Source organism: Ammospiza caudacuta, chromosome 28 (genome assembly GCF_027887145.1).
Source record: "Ammospiza caudacuta isolate bAmmCau1 chromosome 28, bAmmCau1.pri, whole genome shotgun sequence".
In the NCBI taxonomy this organism is placed as follows: domain Eukaryota; kingdom Metazoa; phylum Chordata; class Aves; order Passeriformes; family Passerellidae; genus Ammospiza; species Ammospiza caudacuta.
In genome coordinates, this window is record NC_080620.1 from 2,187,492 (window position 1) to 2,203,387 (window position 15,896).

The 15,896-nt window shown below is 44.7% G+C and overlaps 1 protein-coding gene across 1 annotated transcript in view; it reads left to right on the forward strand.

Annotated features, from left to right (window-relative positions):
* The window catches only part of DOT1L (DOT1 like histone lysine methyltransferase), an 87,636-nt gene that overhangs the window by 28,894 nt on the left and 42,846 nt on the right, over positions 1–15,896 (forward strand). Inside the window, exons 6-8 of the mRNA XM_058821100.1 lie at positions 1,508–1,602; positions 4,231–4,293; positions 14,059–14,114. Coding sequence (XP_058677083.1) covers positions 1,508–1,602; positions 4,231–4,293; positions 14,059–14,114 — 214 coding nt within the window. The remainder of the gene's footprint in view (positions 1–1,507; positions 1,603–4,230; positions 4,294–14,058; positions 14,115–15,896) is intronic.

The following is a 15,896-nucleotide window of genomic DNA, read 5'->3' on the forward strand; positions in this document are numbered from 1 at the left end:
TCCTATGTGAAACACTTGGTGTGGAATCTGAAAATGAAGGGTTTTTTACCTCTGACTTGTCAGTGTGTCAAAAAAGCTTTTATAGTTTACTTGAACAGTTGTGAAACCCACAAAATCTAACCCATATCTGCAAGAGTCGAGTTTTAAAAGGAAGTTGATGTGTCTGGTTGGTGAGGAAACCAGGTATGACTCAAGCCCATGTGCAACAGAGACACTGAGTAAGAAAATATTCTTTTTCTTGGTAAATCTGGTTCAGAACAGGAAAGGAGTAATAAGAATTTCCCCTCTTGCTTGGTGTGTTCTGAAGTTTTAACACATTTAAACATAAACAAGTATGTTTGTGTTTAAATGTGTTAGGTATGATACAGGACTTCTGGGGAAAAATAGATTAAAAAAATTATATGTTGAATTTGAAAGTGTATTTAAATATTAAACAGTTTTATGTATAAATATTCATTATTTATGTAATACATAGAAAAACAATAGATTGTAGAATAATTCAATATTAAATAGTATACTGATAAAAAGTATAAGAATGTAGTATACATATGATAAAATATAAAATATACTAATATATAATAAATATGCATAATATATTACATTCAATATATTGTAATAATATAATATATTATTTAATATTAGATATAAGATTTATATATAATATATTGATAATGTAGAAAAATAGACATCTTTATATAAATAAATAAAATATAATAATAAATAATATGTATTATGTATAGAATATTATATACCATATATAGTATACAATATATAAAATGTAGTTTAATACATTATACATTATATATAGTATATGGTATATAGTATATAGTATATTATATATTAAAATAAACATAATATGTATTATATATTGATTTATAATATAATATAAGATAGTATAATGTAGTATAATATTGTATAATATAAGCATACAATATATAGTAAATATAAATAAACAAATTAAGAATATACATATATAAATATTAAAATATGTAGATAAATAAAATATATGGATATAAATATATAGATAAATAAATAAACAAATAAATACACATACAGGCTCCTCAGTGATATTCTTACCTCTACTTCCCTTCTCCGTGGGACTGACTGAAATTTCATGTCAGGGACTGATGCTCAGATGAGACCTTTAGAAAGACATCAGAGCTAAGAAACTCTTAGAGAGAGCTAAGAAACTCTTTTCCATCTGGAGGGAAACAAAACCTCCACAGATTCTCACAATTGTTTGTCCAGGAAGGTTAAAGCAGATCATATCTGGGAGTGCTGCAGGCTGAGTCCCAGGCCTGTGGCAGAGACTTTAATCTGCTGTCCCCAGAAATAAATCAGGTGTTCCTCACTCTGGTTTTGGGGCTGAGCAGCACCAGGGCAGTAGGAATGACTTTAAAAATGCCCTGTCCCCAGTTCCCCTGCTGCTTTTTTGTGCTCTCAAAGCCTCTTATCTCCTGGCAATGTTTTTTTTCTCAGCTCTGGGGTTTTTGTTCCTTCCCTGTAGGTGTGGGGCAGGTGGTGCTTCAGGTGGCTGCAGCCACAAACTGCAAACATCACTATGGAGTGGAGAAAGCTGATATTCCAGCCAAGTATGCTGAGGTGAGTGAGCTGGGGGTGCTGCTGCTGGGCCAGGGACTCTCTGCTGCAGGAAAAGCAGAATTCCAGCCCTGCTGGTTTTGCTGCTCTGCTCAGCCTGTCCTGGAGCTGTGAAATATCAGCCATGCAAGGATGGGCTTGAGGAAAGAAGTGTGTCCAGTCTGGAGTGTTCAGAAGCATCTTTCTGGAGTGATTTCAGGCCTGAGAGCTCTTTTACAATAATGCCAGGGTCTGTTCAAAGGGAAATGCAGTGTAAGCTTCTCCCAAATACCTGCAGTTGTTCCATGTCTGGAATGGCTCTAATGCAGCTCCCAGAGGCCACCGCATGCAGCAAATCCAGGAATAAATTCACCAAACAATTAGTGTTAAGTATTTTAAAGGCCATGTCTCTGCTATGGTGGTGATGCCCCTTTTTCAGTGATTAAACCACCAGAATTCCTTCTGAGCCTGTGCTGGTGTCTGCTTAGGAGGCACCTTAGTGAGGAAAACCATCAAATGGCGTGAAGCTGCAGGAGGGGAGATTTAGATTAGAGATTAGGAAGGAATTATTTGCCATGAGAGTGGCAGAGGGTGCCCAGAGCAGCTGTGGCTGCCCCTTAATCCTTGGAAGTGTCCAAGGCCAGGTTGGACAGGGCTTGAATCACCCTGGGACAGTGGGAGGTGTCCCATGGCAGGTGGAATTAAATCGTATTCAAGGTCCCTTGCAACCCAAACCATTCCATGATTGTTTGATAATGATTAGTCAGGCCTCTTTAGTATATTTTAATATTTATGTTAAAGGCTTCTTTAGTGAGGTTTCTTTACATCTCTAATCCTGTGCCAATGGGACACACACAGATGATGAGTTCAAGGCAAACCTGGAGGCCACAAGCAAACGGGGAAGGTCGGTCATGGCTTACCACCAGAAGTTTGCTTCCTTCAGTAGCCTGAACAGAAACTGATCCCTCTGAATTGTCAAAACACAGATTCAGCCTGAAGAGCTAGAAAATTATCCCTCATGGAGGGAGAGAATAAGTAAAACTCTTTGATCCCTCTCTTCAGTGATATGGGCAAAAATGCATAAACACAGTGGTGAGGATGATCAGTCAAGGACCTACAAATCCACTTTTATTTCCCCTGCCAGGACTGAGTGGAAGTTTTTACCTGGAGGACTCTGCAGTCCCTCTGTGTGAACATCCTGGTTTTGCTTTGGGGCATTTACAACACCAGGAATCCCCTCTGTGTTTACCATGAAACTTAGAGATCAGCTTTATAAGGAAAAGTGAAATTCTCACTTTTACTAATGCCCCTTCCTGTCACTGTGCAAACACAGGGCTTTGGTGCAAATAGCAAACAAAAGAATGACCCACAAATTAAAAATTACGGGTAATTACTGCTGGGGTAACTTCAGTCTTCCATGAGATTACTGGGTGAACAAAATATTCTGCATTATTTCAATCCCGTCAGATTTAACAACCAAGGAGCTGGTGCAGTGTCAGAGTGTGTGGAGCTGCCTTGTGCCTCCATTGGAGCCCATTTTTCCTGCAAATATTTGTGGAAGAAATTGGGTTTAGTTTCCAGTTAAATTGGCTGTGGCACCACATCTGTGGGTACCATGATAATAGATGGACAATAAAATTTGTAAAGCTTCACCTAAAGAGGAAGAATGTTACAGATTTTTTTCAGTGAAGTTGCCTTAATAAATTAAAATGGAAGTTCCTACATGGAAATACTGAGGATTTTTGAGCTTTCTTGCTTAGGAAATAAATGAAACATGCCTGTGCACACACAGAGTTTTGTTGAGCTCATCAACCATCAGCTTGAGTTCTCAGAGGGATCAGAATTTCTGCTGGGCTTCTCACACAGAATCACAGAGTAGTTTGTGTTGGAAGGGACCTCTGACAGGGTCACCTGGAGCAGGAGACACAGGAATGTGTCCAGGTGGCTTTGGGATATCTCCAGGGAGGGAAACTCACCTCCAAATATTGGCTAAATCCTAAAGATCAGCTGGGCCAGGCTGCTGGCAGGGTGCTGTGGGGATGTGTGAGACACTGAGCTGCCTGGATATGGGATTTTGTTCCTTTCTCCCTTCTTTGGACAATAAAAACCAGCAGAGCCCTCCCTGCTCAGCAGCCCTGAAATGTTTAGGTGCAGTTTGAAGCACTCTCAGTGTCTGTGGGAAGCAGATTTGCTGAAGGATTCTCCCTCTTTGCTGCTGGGATGCTTTTCCTGCTGCTTTCTGCCACCTGAGTGACCCCAGCAGACCTGGCCTTGTCCTGGCTGTGCCTTTGCTCCCTGGGCTTAGGCTGGGCTCACCCCCCTCCTCCTGGTGGGATTATGCACCATAATTTAATGCTGGGCTATTTTTAGTGCTGGGCTATTTTTAGAACATGGAATTTCATGGAAAAGGGAGGGGGTGAAAATGCCAGCTTTGTTTTGGCCCTAAAAAAGTGAGGGTTTGGTTTTTTAAGGAAACTGAACAGCAGGAGCTCTGTGTCTGCCTGTCCTTGGAGTGTTCATGGCAAAAAACCTCCAAGCAGACAGAGTTCCTGGGGATCAATGAGTGCCTCAGAGCTGTGTCTCCACTGCTGTGATGGAACTGGAAATGTGAGATGTCCTCATGGCTGGTTTTGCTTTTGTTCCCTCTTGCAGACGATGGACAGAGAGTTCAGAAAATGGATGAAGTGGTATGGGAAGAAACATGCAGAATACACAGTGAGTGACACTCAGCTGCAGACTGGGATCCACACCCCTGTGCAGAGTTTGTAAAGTCCCCTCCATCCTCCCCTCAGGCAGCAGCAGCTGAGGCACAGCTGCTCCCTGGTTCTTGTATTGATCCTGGGGATGGTGTTTCCAATTTATCCACTCAGACCCTCTATTTGTGTTGCCTGATGTGGGGTGTGGTGTTATTGGGAGCACTTCCAGGTCTTTCTAGAAACTTTTTTGGAAGATCTGTTCTTCTAAAATGTTGTTCTGACTGGGGCTGCCATGAGCCTTCTGTTAGTGTTAAATCCCCTTTCCCCTCCCTCTCTCCATGGATTGGGGTTTTTGCCAGGTGTGGCAGCTCCTTCTTGGGATTTTGAACTCTCCTGCTGGAAATTAAAGCTGAAGCTTTGGTTCTGCAGGCAGGGGAAGGTGTGGCCACCAGGGCCCAGTTCTGGAGGGGATGAGAAGGTGGAGATTGGAGCAGGAAGAGCTCCAGGAACAGATTTCAGGCTGGATGGTTCTCAGGGGAGGGTGGTTTGGGTTTGGAATTGGATGCTGTGAAGGTGGAGCTGGAGCAGGAAGAGTAATTGGATCATTATGGGGGATCTTCCTGCCTGGGGTAAGGGTTGTGTTGGAATTTGATGATTCTTTATGTCTGAGGATGTTTTGCCCCATGCAAATCCATGCACTGTCCTGTCCATTCCTCTCCTTTTCCCTTTTTTTCCCTTTGAAATTGTCATTAAGAAAATTGCTTTCTGCTTAATCATCTCCCAGTCAGGAGATGGATGTGCAATAGGAACCCATTGGGGGTTATGAAAACTCATCTATTTCTGCTTCTGCCACTTTCCTGTGGTCAGGGGAGAGCCTGAGTGGATCAGGGATATTCCCAAATATCCCAGGGAAGCCAGGTCACTGCTCAGAGGCTGCAGCTGGCCATGTGTGCTGCATCCAGGTGTGAGCAAGGATTGGGGAACTGCCTTGTCCTTCCTCCCTTGTCCTTCCTCCTTTTTCCCTTCTCCCTTTTCCTTCCTCCTTCCCTTCTCCTTTCCTTCTCCTTCTCCTTCCCTTCTCCTTCCCTTCTCCTTCCCTTCTCCTTCCCTTCTCCTTCCCTTCTCCTTCCCTTCTCCTTCCCTTCTCCTTCCCTTCTCCTTTCCTTCTCCTTCCCTTCTCCTTCCCTTCTCCTTTCCTTCTCCTTTCCTTCTCCTTCCCTTCTCCTTCCCTTCTCCTTTCCTTCTCCTTTCCTTCTCCTTTCCTTCTCCTTCCCTTCTCCCCTCCCTGCCCTATCCCTGGGCTGGTGTGATCCATGTGGATCCCATCACTGTGGGATCAATTGGAGCTGTCCTGTTTTTATTTCCCAATTTTCTGTCTCCTGAGACCCTTGGTGCCCTCATCTTGCAGAAAAGCTGCTCCAACTCTCCTTTATGAAGCAGGCAGGGAGGGAGATGCTCCCACCTGCCCCTGGCACCTCCCTGCTGCAGTTCCTGCTCTGGACAGAGGGATTCCCTTGCAGGGATGCTGGGCCTGCTCTGCAGCAGGATTGATAATTCCTTCCTGCTGCGGGAGCCCTGGGAGTGCTTTCCTTTTCCTGAAGTGGCCATATGGCATTTTTCCATTGTGTCACCCAGCTGGCATGACTTGAAAGGAATTGTTCCTGAGGATGCTCTGCTTCTGGGCTGGGTAATTTAAGGAATAGGAGAGGAACTTGGACTACAATATTGGAAGCATATTGCTTGCCTTAGGCAGCATTTCCATATTGAGCATTCCAAGTGACAGAGTCTGCTGCTATATTGAAACAAAGCTATTTATTTTTGCCAGGTTCTTTGGCTTTTATAACTCTGTTTTCTGCAGTGTTTAGAGTAAAATTTCCCTGAATATGCAATCTGAGGTTTTTTTTGGGAAGAGTTAAACACTTTCAGCACTTCTCATCTGAAGGAGGGTTGGTTTCCTGTCACCTTGAAGTGAATCTTGAACACAGATTTTGGTCTTTTACAGGAGGCACACAGGGCAGGTTTTATTTGGTTTTTATTCATCAAACAGACTTTTGCCAGGCAGTTTATTTCCTTTAGGAACTCCTTAGCAGCATCTGCTATAGGTGACTGTTAAACACAGAGCAAACTCGCTCATGATGCAGCTGGAGGACACAGGAAGGTGTGGAATTGAAAACCTGGCATCTTTGTCTTTCTGGAAAACAGCTTTGTTCCTGCAAAATGCTTTGTGAGGTCCCAAGATTCGAAATGTTGGAGACAAAATAAGCACAAATTGAAATAATCTGTCATCAGCTGAGCTCAACTCGTGAGTTCCACTCCAGTGTTAGAGGCAGTCATATGAAAAATCAGTGTTTGGGGAAGAATCAGGTGCTGGAGGAGGGGAGGGCTTGGTGGGAGTTCTGTAGGAAGAATTTTGGATCCCACCTGCAGCTCTGGCTGAACTTTGTGGATGCTGTTTCTCCCTTGCTGTAAAAGTAAAAACTGTGGTGCCTAAGGCAGCAATAAATCCTGGAGATGCCCTGCAGGGTTGTGCTGGGTTTTTAGGATATTTTGACCACCACAATCCCAGTTCAGTTAGAGATTGCAAATTCAAATGGATTTACGGTTCTCCCTGGAAAGTGATCTGCTGAAAAGTTGACTTTTGCAGAGTGTTCCATGCTTGTTTGGGTTTGTGCATCTCAGCAGTTCCTTCTTACTTGGGAAATCATGATCTCTGTAGCTTTTCAGCATCTCCAGCCTTCCCAGCTGGTGGAATCTCGCTGAGAAATATTTTCTGTCCTTTTTGCCTGTTGCAGCAGTCCAAGGCAATCAGAACCTCATGATGTTTTTGTACCCTGCCCCAAATCCTCCCAGGAGGAATTTTTCATCTTGCCATTGAAAGAAAGTTGCTAAGAATGCAAACAACCAAAACCCCAGGACCTCCAAAACTCTGCAAAAAATAAAGTTGTGTTTGAGATGCCTTGGAGAGAAGGGCAGTCACTGTCTTCTCACCAAATTGTTCTGCAGCCTTGAAATTCAGCTTCTGACCTTCCCTTGTTAGTGCTGAACATGAATGCTGGAGAGCAAGGCCCAGTGCCTTTATTTAAAATAAACCCCAATTATCCAGGTGTGTTTGTCCACAAATTATATATAAAAAGATATATTTTGTCTACAATTGTAAAAAAAAACCCAACAAACTTCTTGAATGTTTCCATACAAAATTGCAGCCTGATTTGTTCTGTAGCCACTTGGTGATAAAAGCTCATTAAACTTCTCCAGCTGCAGGTGGCAAAGTGCCCTGGGGGTTTTGGATGCCCAAGGCTGCAGAGCCACAGCTGGAGGGAGGAAGATCCATGTGGGGCATGAGAGGAGAGGGAGGGATTTGCTCCTCATGCATTGCCTTGGGAGGCTCCTGATCTCCAGCTGTTGTTGGTCACTGAGTCTCATAATCCTCTTAAATGAATATTTCCATGCCCTGCTCTTTGGGAATGTGCAATTCCTGCTCATTTAGGGAAAATCAGATTCTTCTGCTCTTCTCTCCTGCATTCCAAGGGGAGGATCCTCCTCCTCTAGCGCTTTTCATCATCATCATCATCATCATCTACTTCACATTTTTGGACTAGAATGTCCCACTTCCACCACAGGTCCCTTTGTTCCAGCTCCTTTTATCTTCTCCTTTCTCTTCCCATGGAGCTCAGAAGTTTCCAAGATTAACTTTACCCCACTCTTTCCAAGTAAACTTCTCTGAAGGAAGCAGGAGACTTTGGGAAGGTCATTAGGCCTGGTTAATTAGTGAGTCTTTCTTGGGGAATTCCTGCATGTGTGCAGCCATCCAATTAAAACCCTGCATGGCAATTAAGAAGCAGATGGGTTTTCATGGTTTCTAACTGTAAATATCCTCCTGTGGCCTCAGAATCAGAGCCATCCCAGGTATTTGGGGCAGGAGGCTGAGATTGCTGAGTAGCACAAAGTTCTTCTCTTCCTGGGCTCCCCTTGGAGAAAGTTTTGGATATTTTCTGGTTTTTGTTGAGTTCTCAGTGACCTGTTGTTCCCTTTTCCTGAGAGAAGAAAACACAGAGCAGACTGCTGGAGGACACAGGAAGATGTGGAATAGAAAGCTTGGCATCTTTGTCTTTCTGGAGACTTTATCCCTGCAAAATGCTGTGTGAGATCCCAAAATTCCAAAGGTTTTTGTTGAGTTCTCAGTGCCTGTGCTTCCCTTTTCCTGAGAGAAGAAAACACAGAGCAAACTTGTCCATAATGTAAGACCTCCATAATGTACCTGGAGGACACAGGAAGATGTGAAATAGAAGTCCCAGCATCTTTGTCTCTCTGTAAACTTTGTCCCTGCAAAATGCTTTGTGAGATTCCAAAATTCCAAAGGTTTTTGTTGAATTCTCTGTGCCTGTGACCTGTTGTTCCCTTTTCCTGAGAGAAGAAAACACAGAGCAGACTTGTCCATGCTGTACCTGAAGGACACAGGAAGATGTGGGGTGGAAAGCCCAGCATCTTTGCCTTTCTGGAAACTTTGTCCCTGGAAAATGCTGTGTGAGGTCCCAAAATTCCAAAGGTTTTGGTTGAGTTCTCAGTGTCTGTGCTTCCCTTTTCCTGAGAGAAGAAAACACAGAGCAGACTTGTCCATGCTATACCTGGAGGACACAGGAAGATGTGAAATAGAAGTCCCAGCATCTTTGTCTTTCTGGAAAATGCTTTGTGAGGTCCCAAAATTCCAAATGTTGGAGACAAAACAAGAACAAATTGAAGGATGCCAGGCTGAGCTCAGAGCAGTTGGGAGTTGCTGCAGTCCTATGTTGGACTCTGCTGAGAACCAGGCTTAGTTTTGTGTTTATTTACTCAGGGTTGTTATAACAGAATTCCTGCCCTGCTCCAGAAAAGCTTCTTTAGGAGGTGGCCGTGACAATCAAACTCAGCATTCCTAGAGGTGGGATTTGGGCTGGAGGGAGCCTCTGTCTGCTCCCAGCAAACCCCAGGAGTTTCTTTTTCCTGCAGGTGATTCAGCCTTGAGGATCAGGGGTGAGTTTTGAGCATCAGTGCTAAGTTTGGGCTGCTTTTCTGCCTGCTTTATTTAATATTTCTCCTGTTCTGAGCACAAGCAGGGGGCTGTGTGGGAGTTCCAGTGCCCAGGAGCTGCTTTGTGATGGTGACTGACATCACCTGCACGTGAAAACCTCCTGCTCTAGGAGCTGCTCTCAGGGCAGGATGAGCCAGCTGTCTGCTCCTGGTATTTTTGACCTCTCCATTTCAGCAGGAAATTTGCTGGTTTGGCATTTGAAAATCCCTCCAAACGTCCCCTGTGGCTTTGAAATGATGCCACATTTTGGAGGTTTGGATTCGTGCCTCTGGTTATTTTTGAAAAGAACAAGGACCTAAAAATAACCATGTGTACTTTTCCAGGCAGAAATTCTGGGGGTTTGGGAGCCAAGTGTTTGCACTGAGACATCCTGAATTTGTGAATTTATGGTTCCAGCAGCACAGAGCCTCCCTGGCCAGCACTGGGCTGAGAACCCAGCCCTCCTCCCCAGCACAGGGGCCTGACCTTCCCAAACTCCTGCTCTGCTCCTTCTTACTTGGGCAATTATTATTTCTGTAGCTTTTCAGCATCTCCAGCCTTCCCAGCTGGTAGAATCTTGCTTGAAAAATATTTTCCGTCCTTTTTGCCCATTTCAGCAGTCCAAGGGACTCAAAACCTCATGATGGTTTTATGGAGGAGGGGAGGGCTTGGTGGGAGTTCAGTGGGAAGAATTTCAGATCCCACCTGCAGCTCTGGCTGAACTTTGTGGATGGTGATTCTCTCTTGCTGTAGATGAAAAACTGGTGCCTCAGGCAGCAATAAATCTGGAGATGCCCTGCAGGGTCATGCTGGGTTTTTTAGGTTTTTTAGCCACAATCCCAGCACAGTTAGAGATTTCCAATTCAAATGGATTTAGGGTTCTCCCTGGAAAGTGATCTGCTGAAATGTTGAGTTTTGCAGGGTGTTCCATGCTTGTTTGGGACTGTGCATACCAACAGTTCTTTCTTACTTGGGAAATCATGATCTCTGTAGCTTTTCAGCATCTCCAGCCTTCCCAGCTGGTAGAATCTTGCTGAGAAATATTTTCTGTCCCTTTTGCCTGTTGCAGCAGTCCAAGGCACTCAGAACCTCATGATGTTTTTGCAACTTGCCCCAAATCCTCCCAAGATGATTTTTTCATCTTGCCATTGAAAGAAAGCTGCTAGGAATGTAAATAACCAAAACCCCAGGACCCCCCAAACTCTGCAAACAATCAAGTTGTGTTTGAGATGCCTTGGAGAGAAGGGCAGTCACTGTCTTCTCACCAAATTGTTCTGCAGCCTTGAAATTCAGCTTCTGACCTTCCCCACTGGATTGTTCTTGTTAGTGCAGGAAGTTCTGAGCTTGGACATGAATTTTGGAGAGCAAGGCCCAGTTCATTTAAAATAAACCCCAATTGTCCAGCTATGTTTCCACTCTATTTTGTCCACAATTATGTATTTAAAAAAACCCTTTTAAGCCATATTTCTACACAAAATTGCAGCCTGATTTATTCTGTAGTCACTCGAACTCAAACCCTCTGTGTACTTCTGGCTGCCTCCCCCAGGCTGGGCCCTGCTGCTTTCCCTCCAGTTGCAGGAAGAGTTACAGGAATCAGATGCTGCTGAGTGTATTCCTGCAGTGGCTGCTTGAAAAACCTGAATAAAAACCTGGTCTGGCTTCTAAATTTAGCAGCAATGCAGGCAGCAGCTCTGGAGGCGATTTCTGTGAGCTCATTATCCTGTTAGATAAAGCAACTCCTGCATTGTCTAATCAGATGAAAATATCTGTGTTACAGATGGTCCCTTCCATTCATTATTCACTAAGGAGATTAAGTTTCAGAGAGAGGAGGAACAGGGTGAGGGAGGGGACAGTGGAGGAAGAGATTGAGTGTGGCCCTGTTGATGTGTCCCCTTCTCCCAGCATGGACCAGTTCTGCTGCTCCAGCACACTGGATTTTCTTTAATCATCTGATTTTCCTTCCCAGTCCTTGTTTCACTCTCAAAATCATTGCAAACCACCAATCTGAGTGGGATTTTTTTGGATTCTCTGTGTCAGCTGATGGGTAAAAACTCCTTTCCTTCTTTTAGTGATCATCTATTGACAGTGGAGGAAGAGATTGAGTGTGGCCCTGTGGATGTGTCCCCTTCTCCCAGCATGGACCAGTTCTGCTGCTCTAGCAAACTGGACTTGCCTTAATCATCTGATTTTCCTTCCCAGTTCTTGTTTCACTTTCAATATTATTGCAAACCACCAAGCTGAGTGGGATTTTTTGGGATTCTCTGTGTCAGCTGATGGGTAAAAACTCCTTTCCTTCTTTTAGTGATCATTTATTGACAGTGGAGGAAGAGATTGAGTGTGGCCCTGTGGATGTGTCCCCTTCTCCCAGCATGGACCAGTTCTGCTGCTCCAGCAAACTGGATTTTCCTTAATCAGCTGATTTTCCTTCCCAGTTCTTGTTTCACTCTCAAAATTATTGCAAACCACCAAGCTGAGTGGGACTTTTTGGGATTCTCTGTGTCAGTTGATGGGTAAAGAGCTCCTTTCCTTTTTTTAGTGCTCATTTATTGATCAGTGCCCCAGCACAGTGGGTAAGGAGCTAAATATAAAATAACCCCCTGGTTCCAGGGTCAGGCAGCTCAGTCCCTGCCCCAGGAATCACTGCCTTGCTTCCAGAGGGATAAAATAACCCATTTTCTCCCAGCCACAGTTGCTCATTTGATTATTTCTGTACTCCAGTGTTTTTCCTGGAGAAGTTCTTCCCTTGGCTCTTGGCTAAGCATGAGCTGGGGAAGCAGTGCCACACAAAAATAGATGTGTTTAAACGGGGCTGTGCTTCATTTGAATTGTTAAATGGCTCTGGCTTGCAAAGTGTTCATCCTCCATGGGTGATATCAGGTTAAAACCTGGAGATTTTGGTTATTAGTGCTTTTCTAACCACACAGACAGGGCAAACACACAGTGAAACTGGACCCAAGTGAGACCTTACAGCCACATAGGTTGGATTTCAAGACCTTTATGATGAAGTTTAGCATTTCAAAATAGTTTCACGTTACCCTGCTTCTCTGTTCTCTTGCAGACTGTGATGTTTGTGGTTCCTGCTTTTCCCAATGTTTTCCTTTCCCTGTTAGTGTAGGAAAACCCTGTGGAGACTTTAGAAACTAGTGGTGTGGAGGATGCCATAGAGGAGCTGACTTGCAAAAATTGTTAGAAAATAAATACAATTGCCTGTTATGTGGGTTTTCTTTGACTTTGTCTTGGTTACTCAACCATGGAGCTGTTCAGCATAAGAATAGATCAGGCTGAGACAAAATTATCTCTTAAAATCAATCTAGAGGTGGTGTCCGCATATAGGCATCCAGAAATATCTTTCCTTATATGAGAAAAAACTCTTCTTAGAACTTTTTTTGTGTTAAATCTCTGGTTTGGATTCTGACAGTACTCAACAAGATGTCTTTGGGTTGGATCTTTGGGTTCAGCTTCCAGCTCATCCTTTGGTTTTATTACAGCAGAAATGTCAAAGGTGTTTCCCCTCCCACAGGTGGGAGAACACAGGAATTAATTCTGCTTTAACTCTGATTCCAGCCCAGCTGGTGGAACAGGTATTTCTGAATAACTTCAGCTACTCTTACCTGCTCTCTTCAGTTTCTGGCACTTCGGGCTCTTGATAAAGTTCTTGATCTCTTGCCTGAGATGTCCACTTTTCTCAGCCCTCCTGTGAGCTGCAGGACATTTTGGTGCTTTTCCCCTTCATTTCTCCTGGAAGCAGCCCCATTCCTGTTGGCACCTGTGGCTTTGTCCCTCACAGTGGCTCAGGCAGGTTTGTCACCCCCCTGTGTCCCTGTGTGGCACCAGGAGCTCCCTTTGGATGCTCCCAGCCCTGAGGGATGGAAGTTGTTCCAGAGTCTGCAACTCTGGAGTTGTCACTGATGAGAATTAAATGTGAAATCCTCCCTCCTTCCCAGACAGAGGAATCAGTGCAGGAAAAGGATCCTCAATAGCTGCTTTGATGTTCCTGAGGTTCTGGCACAAACCTCATCTTCAAAGGGTGTCAGCAGCATTAATTAGAGACTTGCACCTTATTTTTTCTCTCCTCCTCTTATCTTCCTCCCCCAGCCCTCCTCACACAGCAGAGGTTTTGCCCATGAGCTCCTCTCTCATTTCCAGAACACAACTGAGGAAATTTCAGCCTGTGCCAGAGCTCTGTGCTCACCTGGGGTTGATGTGGTGTCACCAGAAAGGTGCTCCACAACCACTGAAATCAGAACTGTACACTTATTTTCAAACAAGCCCTTTATGTAACTTCACTTCCAACTTGAAAGTGTTGGAAGTGCTCAGGGTTTATATTTAGCAGCACAAAAATCAGATTGTTGTTTATGCAGTGCAGCAAGAGCCTGAATTGGGAGCCAGAGCTCCCAGCAGGAGCTGTTCCCAGTCCATGCTCAGCTCCCTGTGCTGAGGGGGGGTCCCCAGCCCTGGGGCCCTTCAGGAGGCATTTTCTGGGCAGTTTTGCAATGAGTGCCAGAACTTTTGGCTTCTCCACAGAGCAGAACCTCTTCTTCCCATGCAGGAGAGGGGCTGAGGGTGGGAGCAGGGAGGGAGAAACCTCAGGGTCAGCTTTTCCTGCTCCACCTCTGCCTTTCCAAAAGGTTCCACTTGACCCTGGTTGTTGTGGGGTCAGCTGGTGCAGCCTGTTTGTCCCTCTCTGGAGGGAGCCCTGTTAACCCCTCTGTGTTTCTGTTCTTTGTCTGGTTTCAGCTGGAAAGAGGTGACTTCCTCTCAGAAGAATGGAGGGAGAGGATTGCAAACACAAGGTACAGTACAGCACTTGAATGCTGTTTTCTGAGCTGGATATTTGGGAGTTTGTATAATGGAAATTGGGAGGCTGGCCAGCTTTTTATATAGAATTTCCATAGTAAATACCCAAAGTCTATCTGCCAACTCTTACAGTGGCCTCTTTAGATCCTGTTTTCTGACTAGAAGAATGGCTTGGAGTGCATGTCCCATGATATTCTATACAAGGGTGTATTCAAGATAAATTCTGCTTATAAGAGGAGCACAAACCTCCATTTGTTTTGCATATCCCTATAGTTCATGTCAGGGATTCTGGCAAAACTCTTTCTCTTTGCTATTGGGACACACAGGCTCACTTTCCCTCTTTTAAAAAGCAAAAAACCCAAGTGAGTTTATTTCAACTTAAATTGTAAGTTCATTTTAACTAATTGTCTTGAAGATTTATTTATGTGGAGAACTAAATGCAGAGGGTTGGGAGCAGAAAGGGAGTGAATTTGTTAAAAGCAATAAAAGTCGTCTGTATTTTTAAAGCTTTGCATTCTTTCAGCCTTATGGCTAGAAAAAAAACCCTCTTTATTTTTTATATGACCTTCTGGGCCACCCTGTTATGTGGGGGAATGGAAGGCAGTTGTCAAAGAGGGCTCTGAAAGCTTTGAGAGTTGTGGCAATTTCTGGATTTCTCCCAAAGCTCTGGTTGTGAGAGCCTGAGGAGGCGTCTGCCAGGCTGGTGACTCCTGCAGGATTCTGCCCCTCACTTTCTTCTGGAGGTGCCTTTTAATTTGTGGACAGACTTGCCCCAGCCTTGCAGCACACTTGGGTTTGGCCTTGCTGCTTGTTATTCCAAGTGCACAATCCTCTGCTTCCCGGGCAACTTTCCTCGGAATTGATTGAAATTTTTTTAGAGAAATTTTTGGCTGCAGGAGCTTTGGCTGCATCCAGAAGTGCTGGGAGATGTTTCGTTTGTGTGGCATGGCACTCACTGTGTGTCTCAGTGCTGCTCCACCTCGCTCTGGGGCAGCATCTGCGAATTCTGGAATGGTGTGGGTTGGAAGGGAACTTAAATTCCATCCAGTGCCACCTCTGACAGCTTCCTGCCCCTCAGGCCCTGCTCAGTCTGGCCTTGGACACTTCCAGGGATGGGGCTGCTACCAGGCCATGGTTCCCTGTGTGTTCCAGGGCATCCCTGTGCTGGGGCTTGGCAAAGCCTCCTGGAATGAGGGCTGAGCCCAGGGGAATTGGGGGTTCCTGTGCCCTGCACGCACTCACAGCATCCTGTGCCAGAGTGAGCACTATAAAAACACATCTGCAGCCTCTGGCTTTTCCCCTTCCTCTCCTGGATGTTTTCTAGTCCCATTAATATGTTTGGCTCCTTTGCAAGGCCTTTTTTTTTTTTCTTTTGGCACATGGGAAGGAGGAGGAAGAAACCCCTGCTAGCTTTACTTGCCAGGCAGGGTTTCCCACATTTCCAACAGCAAGGCATAGCAAGAAGAACTTTTTTTTTTCCCCTTGGTGCATAAACATTTTTTTCATTCGTGGTTTTTAATAGCTTTGAGTGCTGCTCTTAAACTCCCTGTGTCCTTGTTGAACACATTTCATGTGTGGAGGCACTGGGAAGGGAATTTTCCTGCAAAGAAATCAGTTCTTCATGTGGGAACAATAGGCCAGGATGGATTTTACACTTCATAGAATCCTGGAATATCCTGAGCTGGAAGGGACTCTCAGGGATCAAATCCAGCCCTGTCCCTGCACAGCCACCCCAACACCCCCACCCTGAGCAGCCCTGAGGGCTCTGGAGAGGGGCT